At 46.2% G+C, this 17,875-nt stretch overlaps 1 protein-coding gene across 1 annotated transcript in view; it reads right to left on the bottom strand.

The window, feature by feature from the left end:
• LOC145362487 (uncharacterized) overlaps positions 1–17,875 on the bottom strand; it is a 76,311-nt gene that overhangs the window by 31,350 nt on the left and 27,086 nt on the right. The window contains exons 1-5 of the mRNA XM_080218500.1: positions 15,251–15,443; positions 13,740–14,708; positions 10,048–10,054; positions 7,469–7,845; positions 7,133–7,387 (exon numbers count right to left, since the gene is read on the bottom strand). Coding sequence (XP_080074626.1) covers positions 7,133–7,387; positions 7,469–7,845; positions 10,048–10,054; positions 13,740–14,410 — 1,310 coding nt within the window. The 5' untranslated portion in view covers positions 14,411–14,708; positions 15,251–15,443. Of the gene's footprint in view, positions 1–7,132; positions 7,388–7,468; positions 7,846–10,047; positions 10,055–13,739; positions 14,709–15,250 lie in introns of the transcript that reaches the window.

The following is a 17,875-nucleotide window of genomic DNA, read 5'->3' on the forward strand; positions in this document are numbered from 1 at the left end:
TCGCTCTGCTGTCTCTCACACTCACTACACATCTCTCTCTCTGACATTCACACACCTCACTTACCTTCCACCCCTACACTCAATGAAACACACTTCTTTCTCTCACTCAATCTCTCTCTCAGATACTGTTTAAGTCACTTAACCTCTGTCTATCTTTCTCTCAGACACTCAGTTTAACTTTTCTATGTTTGTGTCTAAACTGACTTAAGTTTTTCTTTCTCTCATTACCTCTCTCTCAAAAAGCATCGAAAACACTGAATCTCTCTTCTCTGTCTGAGACAACGTCTAACTTACAGAGACTCAATCCTCCTTTCCCTGTTTCTCTCTCCCACTTCCTCTGACAGGCCCTGACCTGCTTTAAATCTCAAATTTTCTGCTAACTGTTTTTGAGGAAAAGTCATTGTTTGATATAATTATCCCTCATCTCTCCCAGTCATGACCCTCAGTCCATCTCCCAATTCAGTGACAATGTTAAAAACCCAAAAGAATCTCCTTTATATATAGTTTAAAATGGGGATGGGGGTGACTGTAATGCTGAGACCAGCAGCAATCTGTGTGGTTGTTCTTGATGCTGTCACAGTGAGTTCACCCTCACAGGCAGGAAGACTGTTCACGGCGATAACATCAAACTGACGCCCACTGTTTCATTCTCAGGTAACACAACTTCCTCTTTCTCTGCTGCCGGGTCCAAACCGCACATCTCACTTCCGAGCAGAAAATAAATCCAGGGACCACAATCTGGTCAGAACATCTGTCAATGAGGCCTATATCTGTCCACAGAGTTGCACTGCGGTGACATTTACAAATGAGCCTATTATTTCTGTTCAGACTTTCATTTCCAGATATAACTGGCTGTGTTTGTGGATCAGTCAGGGTTTGCTCTGATACCCATAGCAAGGAACTGATAGGCTGCTTCTTATATTTTACATTATTCTGTGTTGCTTGTTTCCCGTTTCTCAGCTTTTATCTTTGACGACCTCAGCTTTCTGCTTTTTAAAATCTCTCAATTTTTTTTTGTCTCTCTGTCCCTCCTTTCCTCTGTATCCCTCTGTCTCTGTGTGCTCCCCTTTAACCGAGATGTTCAAAACCATGAAGGGTTTCTGATTGAAGGAAAATCAGGGAGAAAAGCAGAAAAACTCGGCAGGTCTGTGTTCAGAGATAAACAGTTAACATTTCGAGTCCATATGATTCTTCAGGGCAGGAAAAACGTGGGTTTTTAGATCAGGGAATATGATGGGGAGATTTAGAACAAAGAACAACACAGCCTGGGAAACAGACCCTTCGGCCCAATGATCCTGCGCCGCCATTTTAACATTGTGAGTCCCTCCTCCACCCATGACCCATGTCTACCCTTATGGCATTCCACATTGGAAACCAGATTGAGGGAAGACTAATTTAGGGACAATTTGTTACACTGATCAGCCTAGTAGCACATCTTTGGGGTGTGGGAGGAAACCAGAGCACCCAGAGGAAGCCAACGCAAGCACGGGGAGAATGCGCAAACTCCCACAGACACTGGCCCAAATCCACATATCTGCACAGCAAACAGTGATAGTCACTGAGCTGTCATGTTGCCCAGCATCTGGTCCAGTTTAAGCACACACTAACGACATGAAGTACTAGGCTATTCTCGAAACAACCAAGAGCAGCCCTTGTACGACCCACCGCGTGTAAACCCCTTGTTGAGCAACAAGGCGGACTGAATCCCTTGTGGATTAAGAGAGAAAAACATCAGTATCGTCCACATCCTTATACACACATTCAAGGGAATCCCTGAGTGAAACAACTGAGTCAGAAAATATGTATAATAGAGATGTTTAAAATGACAAATGATTTATGATAGTGTCAATAAAGAGGAACTGTTTCCCAGGAGCAAGAGGATCTGTCAATGGAGAAAATCTATTTCCCAGGAACAGGAGGCTCTGTTAGCAGAGGACACAGAGATTTAACACAATTGACAGCCTAACTGGAGGGCATGATAAGGAGATCTTTTTTACGCAATGATTCAAAGAGATCTGGAACGTACAAACTGACAGGTGCTCGAAGCAGGTTTAATAGTAACTTCCAAAGGAAATGGGATAAATACTTGCAGAGGGTAAATTAGCAGTGACGGTGAATGGGATTAATTGGACAGTTCACTCGTCTTCGTGACATTCTGAGTATTTCTATCCTGAAGTTTTAACATTTGCTCTTTTCAGTCACAATGTGTCTCAAACAGAAGATTAAAGCATTACTTTCTGTGAGCTGTCAGATTTATTTCCTGACTGCAGTCCAAAGAACTGCAAATAGCCTTGAGAATGTTATCGGACAACAAATTTTATGAAATTGGGCACACAATATGAAAGCAGACTAAAGTTATCCTCAGAGCCTCTCCACTAAAAATCACAAAGTAACAGACATCGATCAGTCAGCAAGAGCATGCTTTTAGAATGCAAATGAGGGCTGGCACACAAGGGAAGCTGGACAGGATGGCGCCTACAGGAACTAAATCTCCACCCCATCAAAATCAGCACCTTTAAAACAGTCAAACAACCCATGGAGACGCCTAAAATTAGCACAGTTAAGGATACATTCCTGGCCCCTCAAAACCTCTTTTGAGATCAATGACACACCTATGGTTCAAACCCCGGAGATTCTAGACTATTAGATAATCAATCAGATAAAACAATTAACACACACCTAAAACAATTTCCTCAACACTTGGAAACATCGAGATGGGATGGCTAAGGTCGAATACTGTAAATAAAGTATTAGCATTTGAATCGCGAAGTTCAGGTATAACCATAGCCTGCTGCGAGGGACAGACAGAGCGCTTTCGGGACAGTCCGATTGTATGTCCTGACTGCGCTTCTCCGTCAACATATAGAAAATAAAGCTGTGCCGTTATTCAGCTTCACCCTGAGTCCATAGTGGTTGTTTTGTTTCAGATTCTTTTCAATTCTTCTCTCAGAAACTCCTCAGATATCAGAAATCTCTGGAGTTCCCCGTGTCCATCATTGTTCTCCCTTTGAGGTTCACAGCTCTGAGCCAGGCAGAGTCAGTCACATTTAAGTGTCATGATGTTTCCACTCCTATTTTGTCACACACCTCCCAGTGACACTCATCATAAGAACAAAGAACAACACAGCCCGGGAAACAGGCCCTTCGGCCCAACGAGCCCGCGCCGCCATTTTAACATTACAAGTCCCCCCCTCCACCCATGACCCTTGTCTATGGCATTCCACATTGAGGGAAGACTAATTTACGGAGAATTTGTTACACCAATCAGCCTAATAGCACATCTTTGGGGTGTGGGAGGAAACCAGAGCACCCGGAGAAAACCCACGCAAGCACGGGGAGGGGAGAATGCGCAAATTCCCACAGACACTGGCCCAAATCCATGTGTCTGCACAGCAAACAGTGATAGTCACTGAGCTGTCGTGTTGCCCAGCATCTGGTCCAGTTTAAGCGTACACTAATGACATGAAGCACGAGGCTACTCTCGAAACAACCAAGAGCAGCCCTCGCACAACCCACTGTGTGTATGCCCCTTGTTGGACAACAAGGCGGACCGAATCACCTGTGGATTAAAAGAGAAAAACATCAGTACCATCCACATCCTTATACACGCATTCAAGGGAATCCCCGAGTGAAACAAGTGAGCCAGAAAATATGTTGGAAGGTCCTTAGGAATCAACTGATTCCCAGGGATGTCCCAAGGCTCCTGAACTTTATTTAAAACAGTCTCCTGTATCCCTCCATCTCCATCCCGCTCATGTGCCTGTCTAAGTAACTTTTAAACACCAATCATAACACACAAATGTTATTGCTCCCTTACATCTTGTTCTCCTCTTACAATCAGATGTTGATTGGGCCTCTGGTTTGAAGTTTATTTGTTAGTGTCACAAGCAGGCTTACGTTAACACTGCAATGAGGTTACTGTGAAAATCCCTTAGTCGCCACCTATTCGAGTACACTGAGGGAGAATTTAGCATTATCGATGCACTGAACCAGCATGTCTTTTGGTGTAGGGGAGGAAACCAGAGATGAAACCCATGCAGACACAGGGAGAACGTGCAGACTCTGCAGACAGTGAGCCGTGCTGGGTCTCTGTCGCTATGAAATAGCACTGCAAACCACTGTGCCACCTGATTCCCTTAGGGTTAGATTAGCTGCAGTTAAAATGATCTCAGAGACATTACAACTGACCTTTGTGAGTATTATTATACCAAACACCAATCAGTCCCAGGATCTGCAGATGGAGTATAATGTTGGCAAGTGTGAGGTTATCCACTTTGGCAGAAATAATAGTAGGAGGGATTACTATTTAAAGGGTGAAAAGCTGCAGCATGCTACGGTGCAGAGGGATCTTGGGGTCCTTGTGCACGAGTCACAAAAACCCAGCCTGCAGGTGCAGCAGGTGATCAAGAAGGCGAATGGGATGCTGGCCTTCATAGCGAGGGGGATTGAATATAAAAGCAGGGAGGTCTTGCTGCAACTGTACAGGGCACTGGTGAGGCCGCAGCTGGAGTACTGTGTGCAGTTTTGGTCGCCGCACTTGCACAAGGATATATTGGCCTTGGAGGGAGTGCAGAGGAGGTTCACTAGGCTGATACCGGAGATGAGGGGGTTGGACTATGAAGAGAGGCTAAATAGACTGGGTCTGTACTCGTTGGAGTTTAGAAGGATGAGGGGGGATCTTATAGAGACATATAAGATAATGAAGGGGATGGATATGGTAGAGGTAGAGAGATTCTTCCCGCTTAGAAAGGATAGCAGGATTAGAGGGCACAGCCTCAAGATAAGGGGAGGGCAGTTTAGATCAGAGTTGAGGAGGAACTTCTTCACTCAAAGGGTGGTGAATCTCTGGAATTCTCTGTCTGTTGAAGTGGTGGAGGCTACCTCGCTAAATATATTTAAGTCACGGGTAGATAGGTTTCTGATAGACAAGGGAATTAAGGGGAGAGGGCGGGAAAGTGGAACTGATCCACTTCAGATCAGCCATGATCTTATTGAATGGCGGGGCAGGCTCGAAGGGCTAGATGGCCTACTCCTGCTCCTATTTCTTACGTTCTACCAGTCCCAGAGGACAAACAGGATGACACAGAGAGAGTGCTGGTCTCTGTAGCTGCAGTCTCCTCTGAACGGTTAAGTGTTGTGATCCAGAGTGTGGGTGTTGGGCTGAAGCCAGTATGGATTACTTCACAATCTCTTGGCTCTCGAGAGCCTACTTTAAACTTCACACAGACAGTTGGATTACACGAGGGTCATCAGATCGAAGGTCTGTGCTGCAAACAGAGTTAACAGACCTGTCCTGTGTTTGTCAGCCAGTCTCCTGCTGTGGAAGCTTTCTTCATGAGACAGAGAGTGAGCTACTTCTATAATAATCCAGACATTTCTTCAGGTTTTATAGGGTTATCGGACAGGAATTTTTTTCTTACAGCCTAGTACTTGGATTGTAACGTGTATGCACTCCCAAACTTAGGGGAATACTTTTTTGATTTGATTTATTGTCACATGTATTAGTATACAGTGAAAAATATTGTTTCTTGTGCGCTATACAGACAAGCATACTGTTCATAAAGAGGGAAAGGAGAGGGTGCAGAATGTAGTGTTACAGTCACAGCGAGGGTGTAAAGAAAGATCAACTTAATGCGAGGTAGGTCCATTCAAAAGTCTGACAGCAGCAGGGAAGAAGCTGTTCTTGAGACGGTCGGTACATGACCTCAGACTTTTGTATCTTTTTCCCAATGGATGAAGGTGGAAGAGAGAATGTCCGGGGTGCGTGGGGTCCTTAATTATGCCGGCTGCTTTTCCCCGAGGCAGCGGGAAGTGTAGACAGAGTCAATGGGTGGAAGGCTGGTTTGTGTGATGGATTCGGGCTACATTCACCACCCTTTTGTAGTTCCTTATGGTCTTGGGCAGAGCAGGAGCCCATACCAAACTGTGATACAACCAGAAAGAATGCTTTCTATGGGGCATCTGTAAAAGTTGGTGAGAGTCGTAGCTGACATGCCAAATTTCCTTAGTCTTCTGAGAAAGTAGAGGCATTGGTGGGGCTTTCTTAACTATAGTGTTGGCGTGGGGGAACCCGGACAGGTTGTTGGTGATCTGGACACCTAAAAATGTGAAGCTCTCAACCCTTTCTCATTGGTTCCCGTTGATGTAGACAGGGGCACGTTCTCCTTTACACTTCCTGAAGTCGATGAAAATCTCCTTTGTTTTGTTGACATTGAGGGAGAGATTATTGTTGCTGCACCAGTTCACCAGATTCTCTATCTCATTCCTGTACTCTGTCTCGAGATTGTTTGAGATCCGACCCACTTCGGTGGTGTCATCAGCAAACTTGAAAACGTAGATTCTGTAGGCACAGGAGGGGTAACATCTGGGAGTTCTCGATTCTCCACCAGTTCTCATTCCCCTTTCTTTCTGGTGGATAATGGAGGTGTCACTGTGTGTAATGTGCAAGTCAGAAAGAATTCCCAGCAAGGATTAATCAACACTTTCTCATTGCAGATGTCAATCAGTGGGACCTCTCCCACACTGAACTGGAGAGTTTGTCCCAAATATCAATGTAGTAAAAGTTCAGAATCTTGTTGTAAACTAATTTCTGATGAGAGTTGCTGAGTTATGGGGAAAGATCAGAGGCAGCGGTCCTTAAAGGGAAGCCGCAGCCTTGAGAACACAATCAGCTCCAGATCCAGAATCTTAAACCTCAGCCCAGTTACTGGGATTATTAACATCAACAAAACAAAATCCGTACGAGATAAAACTAGAACCAGAGAAGGCACAACCTCAGGCTAAAGGGACGCTCCTTTAAAACAGAGGCAAGGAGGAATTTCTTCAACCAGAGAGTGGGGGAATATGTGGAACTCTTTGCCGCGGAAGGCTGTGGAGGGCCGGGTCATTCAGTGTCTTTAAGACAGAGATAGATAGGGTCTTGATGAATGAGGGAATCAGGGGTTATGGGGAAAAGGCAGGAGAATGGGGATGAGAAAAATATCAGCCATGATTGAATGGTGGAGCAGATGGGCCGAGTGGCCTCATTCTGCTCCTATATCTGATGAACAATCAGTATTGAACTGCACTAACATCAGAATCCAAACCCTACAGTTAATTGTGAATGTGTTGGTGCCTCAGCAGGCTGCCAGACTGAGTGAATCCCTTCCCGCACTGGGAGCAGGTGAATGGCCTCTCCCTCGTGTGGACTCGCTGGTGTCTCCTCAGGTGGGATGAACAAGTGAATTTGTTCCCACACTCAGAGCAGGTGAACGGTCTCTCCCCAGTGTGTGTTCGCTGGTGTGTCTGCAGGTGAGATAACTGAGCAAATTTATTCCCACACTCGGAGCAGGTGAACGGTCTCTCCCCAGTGTGAACTCGCTGGTGTACACCGAGCTGGGCTGAAGACCTGAATCTCTTCCCACAGGAAGTGCAGCCAAACAGCTTCTCCTCAGTGTGAACTCGCTGGTGACTTAGCAAATCAGAGGACCGAGTGAATCCTTTCCCACACACAGGGCAGGTGAACGGTCTCTCCCCAGTGTGAACTTGCTGGTGTTTCAGTAAATTGGATGACTGAATGAATCCCTTCCCACACTCAGAGCAGGTGAACTGTGTCTCCCCAGTGTGAACTCGCTGGTGTCTCGGCAGGTCAGATAACTGAGTGAATCCCTTCCCACACTCCGAGCAGGTGAACGGCCTCTCCCCAGTGTGAAACCGCTGGTGCATTCGCAATTGGGAGGACTGAGTGAATCCCTTCCCACACTCCGAGCAGGTGAACGGCCTCTCCCCAGTGTGACTGCGCTGATGAATTTCCAGCAGGGATGGAGAACTGAATCCTTTCCCACACTCCCCACATTTCCACGGTTTCTCCATGGTGTTAGTGTCCTCGTGTCCCTCCACAGTGGATGATCACACACAAGAACACGTGTACAATTTCTCCTCACTGTGAACGGTGTGATGTTTTCTCAGGCTGTGTAACTGGTTAAACTCTTTCCACACTCAGTTCACTGGAACACTCTCATTCAGGTGGGTCTCGGTGCTCCTCCAGTCACACTGATGTTTCAAACCTTTTCCCACAGGCAGAACAGACAAACATTTCTTCTTTCACATTCGAAGACTGATGATATTCAAATCCTGATTAATCGAGCGACTCTGTTGGCTCTTTACGTGATACTTGGTTTGAGTTTCTTGTCTGCAAATCCTCCCATTCTAATTCTCTGCAAAAAGAGTTTACAAAGTCATCACCAGAAGAACAGGAAATTCTCGCTCCTATGGAACACTTTGATCCCCAAAGTTGCAAATTTCTGTCCCTCTCATGTCTTCAGTTTAAAATTCTCCTCCTCGCGTTCAAATCTCTCCGGGGCTTCATCCCTCCCTATCTCTGTATTATCCTCTAACCCTGCAGCCCGCTGAGATATCTGTGCTGCTCTAATTCTGGCACCTTGTACATTCACTATTTAATCCCTCCACCATTTGAGACAAAGCCTTCAGTCTCTCATCCCCAAACTCTGAAACCCTCCTCCTTCACCTCTCCATACTACATTTTTGTCCCTTAAGACACTGGAATATTGCTCAAAACCTTTTGTATCTTATACTCATCTGGACAGACACAAGCATGCCAAATTGTAAAAATTATCAGTTGGGCTTGTAAAGTGTTTTACTTACACTTGCGAGAAGCTACATGTAGTCAAACACAGGGAGCTGTCCTCTGCATGTAGAAGGGACATGTCCAAGCAATGGGCCTTTTCTGAAACTAAACAAAGGCAGGAGTGATAGTTCCCTGGTGCATTCTCCATGGCCACATCCTAACCAATCAGAACTGACTGTCAAACCAGTCAATACATGTTCCTCATCCAGCAGCAATTATTATTTGCTTTGAAATTTGGTATTTCTGCATCTGTCTGGATGAGTGCAAGATGAAAAGCTTCAAAAACACGTGTCTTTCAATTAGCAATACTTAAATTCCATACGACTGAGTGACCATAGGTTTCCAATTCTATTACTGCTGATCTGAAAGTCCCAATGAACACACATTTTATGAATGGCTCATTGCCACCAATAAAGATAGAAAACACTGGATAAACTCAGCAAGAATGACAGCAACTGTGGACAGAAACAAAGTTAATGTTCTGAGTCCATGTGACCCTTCAATAGAATATAAAAAAGATATAAATTTTGGACAGAATGGAAAGCTGGTGATCAGTCAGAGTTAAGGAGAGATTGACAATGATGTTGGGGCGTGAGAAAAAAGGGGGAGTTAATGGAATCATTAGGACTGAAGAATGTTGACTGCGGCAAAGGTTAGATACGGAATGTGTTAATGGAAGATCAGAGCTCAGAGCAAAACTGAACAAGGGACAGTAGCCATGTCGGGCAGGGGTTGTGTTGGGACAAGCCAAGGGAAAGTGGATAACAGAAAACAAAAAAAGAGAGCAAAGATGGAAGGGAAAGTTCACATTCTGAAGATGTTGAATGTAACGTTGAATCCAGAAGGTTGGAACTTGCCCAATTGGAAGATAAGGTGTTTTTCATTGAGTTTGCATTGTGTACAACTGGAGCATTGCAGCAGACCGAGGGTGGACATGAGAGCAAGACACTGAGCTGAAATGTGACCGGAAGGTTGTGGTCAGGTTTGGGGATGGAGTGAAAGATGTTTCCACAAAGCAGATATCCAGTGTACATTTAATATCCCCAATGTAGAGGAGACCACAAAGGGAGCACCGAGTTGGAGGAGATACAAATGAAATGCTGCATCACCTGAAAGGAGGATTTCTCCCTGGGGTAATCAGCAGGGAGAGGTTACACATTCTGTGATGGCATAGCGAGTGCGCATGCGCCTTGTGCACATTGCCCCTTATAAAGATGGCAGCCGCGCATGCGCTTTGGTGAACATCGCCTCTATAAAGATGGCGGCGGCGCATGCACTTTGGTGCACATTGCCCCTTATAAAGATGGCAGCACCGCATGCGCTTTGGTGAACATCGGCTATATAAAGATGGCAGCAGCGCAAGCGCTTTGGTGCACATTGCCCCTTATAAAGATGGCAGCAGCGCATGCGCTGTGATGCACATCGCCTCTATAAAGATGGCGGCCGGTATCTCGGCTCTCTCCTGGAGAAAGGTCGCATCGCCGAGCAAACGCGGCACCAAAAGCTTATTGAGGGTTTAGTGACCGCACAGTAAGCTTATGAAGCCTCTCTGACTTACCTGCTGGCTCTGTTTATCTTTACGGATTTAATTTTGTCTCTGGATCCGCGCTCGGCCTTTGGAAAACTCGCATTTTAAAACCTCTCGCGCGAGCTTCAGCCCTCCGTCTCTAGCGACTGCGCATGTGCCAACATAATGATTGACACCGACTCCGGACCAATCGGAGGAGGTGGTGCCGGAGGTCAGCGGGTGAGTGGCTGATGCGTCAACCAATCAGACTGAATGGGGGGGTGGGGTTGGGCTGAGGGTGAAACATGCGCAGTGGAGGTGCTGTATCTGAATGAAGGCGGTCAGATTCTCAATGTACTGCCAGGGGGACACAGTGAGACTCATCCAGACACTGGGATCTCAGCCCAGGGAGAGACTCATCCAGACACTGGGATCTCAGCCCAGGGAGAGACTCATCCAGACACTGGGATCTCAGCCCAGGGAGAGAGACTCATCCAGACACTGAACTGGGATCTCAGCCCAGGGAGAGACTCATCCAGACACTGAACTGGGATCTCAGCCCAGAGAGAGACTCATCCAGACACTGAACTGGGATCTCAGCCCAGAGAGAGACTCATCCAGACACTGAACTGGGATCTCAGCCCAGAGAGAGACTCATCCAAACACTGAACTGGGATCTCAGCCCAGAGAGAGACTCATCCAGACACTGAACTGGGATCTCAGCCCAGAGAGAGACTCATCCAAACACTGAACTGAGATCTCAGCCCAGAGAGAGAGACTCATCCAGACACTGAACTGGGATCTCAGCCCAGAGAGAGACTCATCCAGACACTGAACTGGGATCTCAGCCCAGAGAGAGACTCATCCAAACACTGAACTGGGATCTCAGCCCAGAGAGAGACTCATCCAGACACTGAACTGGGATCTCAGCCTGGGGAGAGACTCATCCAGACACTGAACTGGGATCTCAGCCCAGGGAGTGGAGAGGGAAAGTGGAGAATTCTCTCACTCACCTGATGAAGGAATAGCGTTCCGAAAGCTTGCGGCCGTTACTATCAAATAAACCTGTTGGACTTTAACCTGGTGTTATGAGACTTCTTACTGTGTTTACCCCAGTCCAATGTCGGCATCTCCACATCAGGGATCTTGTGTCGGACTAGCATCTGAACTGGGATATCAGCCCAGGGAGGGGGGAAAGTATAAGTATGGGTCTGTACTCGTTGGAGTTTAGAAGGATGAGGGGGGATCTTATAGAGACGTATAAGATAATGAAGGGGATGGATAGGGTAGAGGTAGAGAGATTCTTCCCGCTCAGAAAGGATAGCAGGACTAGAGGGCACAGCCTCAAGATAAGGGGGGAGCAGTTTAGAACAGTGTTGAGGAGGAACTTCTTCACTCAAAGGGTGGTGAATCTCTGGAATTCTCTGCCCATTGAAGTGGTGGAGGCTGCCTCGCTGAATATATTTAAGTCACGGGCAGATAGGTTTCTGATAGGCAAGGGAATTAAGGGTTATGGGGAGAAAGCGGGAAAGTGGAACTGATCCACTTCAGATCAGCCATGATCTTATTGAATGGCGGGGCAGGCTCGAAGGGCTAGATGGCCTACTCCTGCTCCTATTTCTTATGTTCTGATGTTCTTACTCAGTCTCTCAACTCCGATAGGAAGTTTAACCAAAGTTCAATACAACACAGGATTGGTCAGAATTATTTCACATCTCCCAAATTTTAAATAACCATGACAAATTAAAACTCTCATTCTCACATGTATGAATTGTATCCGGATTAAAATTCCCACATGTTTAGTAACACACCCTGGAACCAGCTCAGTAAATATGGCTCCAGGCTCATAACTTTTGGAAAAAAAAAGCTTTGTTATTAATTATACTTTGTTTTGGAAATCTGTTTGATTTAAATCACAGACAGAAATCCTCAAAGCTTGAAGCATTCAACCCACAAATATCATCCATACACGAGCAGAGAAACTTTGCATGTGCTTTATAAGAATGACCAAAATTAATTCCTTAAGTGTTCTTGTGGTTCTGTTTTTAAACTTCTAGAAATACTTTCAATTAAAGACACAAGGTTAAATCCCCAGAAAGATAAACCTTAACAAATGTAGCCCAAAACAATGATAAAACCCATCTACAAACATCCACATAAACAAACAAAACATACAGGGTTTCACAGCTCGAAAATATCAAACCATGAATCCTCATCATTCTCTCTCACAGCTATAGTTTCTTAAAGTGATAGAGCACTACAAGCTCACAATTCCTCAAATAAAATAAGATACAAGATGCTTAATTCTCCTTTATTATAACTGAAACTTTTTTTCTTGTTCCATCTAATGGTAGGATTAGAATCTCTCAGAGGGTCTGCTTTTCAGTCCAGTGTTACTCGGAGTCACTTCACTGACTGTCAGGACACAAATCCCTCACAAATTTGTAAGAAAATAATTGATCTGACGCCTGAGAACGCTTCTTAACTTCTGAACTAACTACCTACCGCTGTTTCTGGATTGGTCAGACCCCCTTTTTACAGATTCAGGTTCTCAGCCACTAAACTGGAAGAAGTTTAATTCTAATTCATTCCCAGTAAATATTGTCACCAGGTCCTCCCTGGGGGCCCTGCTCAGCAGCTTTAATGGTCAGTAATTGCAGAAACTGAGCTGTCACAGGAATGTGGTCAAGACAGTCCAGTCCCATAATGCCTCACATTCAATCTGCACTCCTTCCATTATAACAGAATATATGTCTGTATGTAGCTGCCTCGGCCATGGTCAACCCCAACACTGCCTTCCTGAACTGCTATAATGCCTGTAAATACACCCACAGTGCTGTTAGGGAGTGATTTCCAGCTACACGTTCCAGACTTTCACTAACTGTAGGTGGTTAACAGATTGATATATTCCATTCAACCACACCCAAGCTGAGTTATCCCAGTTTCATTATTGTCCAGCAAAATATATTCACAATATCTTTAAAACAGAAATTAAACATTCCCATTTGATTTCAGGTACTAACATATTCTGTTAGTTTGTTCTTTATTGTCGATGTCAGGCTGGGGTTGTTCCCCTTGGAGCAAAGGAGGTTGAGGGGAGATTTGAACGAGGTGGACAAGATTCTGACAGGTTTAGATAAGGTGGGCAAAGAAAAGCTGTTCCCATTCGCTGATGGGACAAGGACGAGGGGGACACAGATTTCAAGTTTTGGGTCAGAGATGTAGGGGGAGGAATGTGAGGAAGAATATTTCGATGCAGCGAATGGTAATGACTTGGAACTTGCTGCCTCCGAGGGTGGAGGAAATGGAGACACTAAACAATTAAAGGAAATTGGATGGATATTTGTGGGGGGAGGTTTCAAACAGAAATGCTCATTAAATATCCCTGAACGTCCTAACACCCTGTCACTCTGTGATCCTTGTGAAATTTAAAACAAAGTATTCGCAACAAGACTCAAAGAGAATCAGCCCACTGGAGGCTGAGACCGGCCAGTCCAGCAGAAAGAAACCCTCCCCATTGACCAGCTGTGAGAATGAACAAAATACAGTCCTGGATATAACTGAGAGCTGAAACAGTAACAGCAGAATCCAAACCCCTGGAATCACTCGTGAATTCGCTGGTGTCTCAGCAGCTGGGATGAAACTCTGAATCCCTTCCCACACTGAGAGCAGGTGAAAGGCCTTGCCCCGGTGTGACGTCGCTGGTGTGTCTGCAGGTGGGATGACTGCGTGAATTTCTCCCCACACTGCGAGCAGGTGAAAGGCCTCTCCCCGGTGTGAACCCGCTGGTGTCTCTGCAGATGGGCTGACTGAGTGAATTCTTTCCCACACTGCGAGCAGGTGAACGGCCTCTCCCCAGTGTGAATCCGCTGGTGTCTCTGCAGATGGGCTGACCAAGTGAATCCCTCCCCACACTGCAAGCAGGTGAACGGTCTCTCCCCAGTGTGAACTCGCTGGTGTCTTTGCAGGTGGGATAACCGAGTGAATCCCCTCCCACACTGAGAGCAGGCGAACGGCCTCTCCCCAGTGTGAACTCGCTGGTGTGTCTGCAGGCTGGATAACTGAATGAATCCCTCCCCACACTGAGAGCAAGTAAATGGTCTCTCCCCAGTGTGAACTCGCTGGTGTCTCTGGAGGCTGGATGACTGGTTGAATCCCTTCTTACACTGAGAGCAGATGAATGGCCTCTCCCCAGTGTGGCTGCGCCTATGTATTTCCAGCTTAGATGGGACTCTGTATCTCTTCCCACAGTCCGCACATTTCCATGGTTTCTCCATGGTGCATGTGATCTTGCCTCAGTTGCAGCCTTGTCCACACACAGAACACAAGTACAGTTTCTCCCAGCTGTGATATCTATTCAGGCTTTGTAACTGGTTAAAGCTCTTTAGTCAGTGCACTGGAACACGGTTGGTGCTTTTCCAGTCACACTGATGTTTGAAATCTTTTCAAATCAACAGACCGGACAGCCATTTCTCCTTCTGGATTCAAAGGCCAATTCAGGTCCCAAGGAATGTGACTCTGTCACGTCTCGATGTGACTTTTGAGAATTCTGCCCACGATTCCTCTCTCAATATCCTGTAAAACGAGTTGAAAAAAAGTCATCAGTGTCAGAACAGAAATTCAGGACAGAAAATTCTAGTTTCCACGGAACATTCTTTCCTCTCTCATTCCCCAAAAGCTGTAAATCTCCGTCCCACAAGCACTCTCCCTCCATTCTCACTCTGATATTCACCCTCCCAATTCTCCAGAAGATACTGATTGAGGCCAATTGACAGATCCACGCTCACTGTCTCCACTCCAGCACACAGAAATCGTAAGCAATAGAAACAACAAGTTGGGCCATTCAGCCCATCAGATTGCCACAACCATTGATTGAGAATTGGCCGATCGCCACATTTCCCATGCTATCCCCCAGATGCCTCGATGCGCCAGTGTCTTCGATATCTCAAAATCTTATCAATCCCCGGCTTGAAATTGCTTGATGACTGAGGGCTTTTGTGGTCCAAAACTTCACCACATCCTTGAGTGAGGAAATCCCTCTTTACCTTAATTTTCTCTCCACTTTCCTAGCTGTTCCCCATAACTCTTGACTCAAATCAAAAATCAGTCTAACTCACCCTGGGATATATTCAATGAGCCTCAGCCTCCACTGATCCCTGTGGAAGAGAAATCCAAACGACTAATGACTCTGATAGGCAGGAGATTAATGCCTGGAAATATCTAAGGTAGTTCCAGGACAATATTAATCTGTCTTCATTCAGACAGAGGGAGGAACAGCAGCAATGCTGGGCCACAATACAGGAAGCTCCATTCAGCCAAATCTCAGACTCTGATTGGTTGGAGGACCAGCGCCTCATCCGGTCCTCCAGGCGTTCCCATTGGTCAATGTTCCCGCACGCAGACAATGGGGGGCGGAACCCGAGCCCACGTGTGGTTTTGACCCGCCAGCTGGTGTCCAATGCGCAAAGTGTTCTGCTTCTGTAACCAGTGCCCGTGGCCGCCAATGGGAGGCGGGGTGCTGGGCACGCCCCTCCGAGTCATTGTGACGGCACAATGGAGCCCGGCCTGAATCAGCCAATCAGTCTCCTCTAGCGGTGACGTCTCCGGAGCCCCGCCCCCGCCCATTCATTCATTCCCCTCCAGTCAGTACATTCCGCACATTGTTACTCCATTCATTCATACAGAGATCTGTCTGGCAGCCTGAATGGAGACTGTCAGCTCTGTGTGTGTGTGTGTGTGTGTGTGTGTGTGTGTGTGTCCAGGACAGAGATCTGTCTGGCAGCCTGAATGGAGACTGTCAGCTCTGTGTGTGTGTCCAGGACAGAGATCTGTCTGGCAGCCTGCGTGGGGACTGTCAGCTCTGTGTGTGTGTCCCAGGACAGGGATCTGTCTGGCAGCTGGCATGGGGTCTGTCAGCTCTGTGTGTGTGTGTGTGTGTGTGTGTGTCCAGATGTGGGTATGCCAGCGTTGGACTGGCGTAAATATTAATAAATAGGTTGGACTAAAACCTGGTGTTGTCAGACTTTTCACTGTGTGTGTCCAGGACAGGGATCTGTCAATAAGCACCTTCAGGGGAATTGGGAGAGAGAATATTAGATGCAGCATGGAGGGAGAGTGTGTAAGACAGGGATTCACAGCTTTTGGGGAATGAGAATTGCTACATCTGACCAACCATCCCTGAACCTTCACAATAAATCTTTCAGGACACTCTTATCTCTGACTTGCCTGTACTTGTAGCAGTCTCACAAGTATGTGTGCTGATATGAGAGGCTCTGCTCGGCAAGTTTAATGCCCCATGATTGTGTCCTTAATGACTAAATAGGAATGTGCTCAAGCCAGCTACATCCCATAATGCTTTATATATCAGTTAGTAACAATTCATTTGTTAACACAGTCCACAAGGATATATAAATACATTTAAAGGCAAAATACTGCAAAACAAAAACAGAAAATGCTGGAAAATCTCAGCAGGTCTAACAGCATCTGTGGAGAACTCTGACGCTCCAAACGTTGGCCTATTCTCTTTTCTAAATAAAGCTTTTTTAAAGTCATGATCTTATTGAATGGCGGGGCAGGCTCGAAGGGCTAGATGGCCTACTCCTGCTCCTATTTCTTATGTTCTTAAATATATATAACACAGCTGCCTCAGTCTTGGCCCATTCTGACACATACGATGGTGACTGGCAGGTCAGCCAATTAGTCAGAATATTTAAAATGGCCAAGAATGAGGAAAAGAATGACAAGGGAGGAAAAATGAGAGTATGAGGGAAAGCTAGCTCGAAGTATAAAGACCGATAACAAATGGAGCACTGGCCATGGAGCAATAAAGCACAGAAACAGGCCCTTGGGCCAACTGGTCCAGGCCAAGCTCTGAACCTGTGCCTCAGAATTCCCTCCAGTAACTTATCCAGCACTGATGTGAGGCTCAGCGGCCTACAATCACCAGGCTTCTCTTTACTCCTTAAACAATGGAACAAGATCTGCCACACTTCAATCTTCCACAATTTTGCCAGTGGAAAGAAAGAAGCAAATCTCTCTTGAAGGGCCTCTGCAATTTCTTCCCTAACCCCTCAAAAGATCTGAGAATACATTTTAATTAGGCCCAGGGGATTTATTTACCTTAATGCACTTTAAGGTTGAAGATTTCTCCACGAGTATATCTCCACTGCGTGGGTTTTCTCCGGGTGCTCTGGTTTCCTCCCACAACCCAAAGATGTGCCCTGAGGCTGATTGGTGTAACAAATTGTCCCTAAATTAGTTTCCCCTCAATCTGGTTTCCAATGTGGAGTGCCATAAGCATAGACAAGGATCAAGGGTGGAAGAGGGGACTCACAATGTTAAAATGGGCGGCGTGGGCTCATTGGGCTGAAGGGCCTGTTTCCCGTGCTGTGTTGTTCTTTGTTCTAAGTACATAAGAACATAAGAAATAGGAGCAGGAGTAGGCCATCTAGCCCTTCAAGCCTGCCCCGCCATTCAATAAGATCATGGCTGATCTGAAGTGGATCAGTTCCACTTTCCTGCTTTCTCCCCATAACCCTTAATTCCCCTGTCTATTCGAAACCTATCTACCCGTGACTTAAATATATTCAGCGAGGTAGCCTCCACCACTTCAACGGGCAGAGAATTCCAGAGATTCACCACCCTTTGAGTGAAGAAGTTCCTCCTCAACTCCGATTTAAACTTCCCCCCCCCCCCTTATTTTGAGGCTGTGCCCTCCAGTCCTGCTATCCTTTCTGAGCGGG

The sequence above is a fragment of the Carcharhinus amblyrhynchos genome, unplaced genomic scaffold (genome assembly GCF_965287045.1).
Source record: "Carcharhinus amblyrhynchos unplaced genomic scaffold, sCarAmb.v2.hapA scaffold_38, whole genome shotgun sequence".
NCBI lineage: Eukaryota > Metazoa > Chordata > Chondrichthyes > Carcharhiniformes > Carcharhinidae > Carcharhinus > Carcharhinus amblyrhynchos.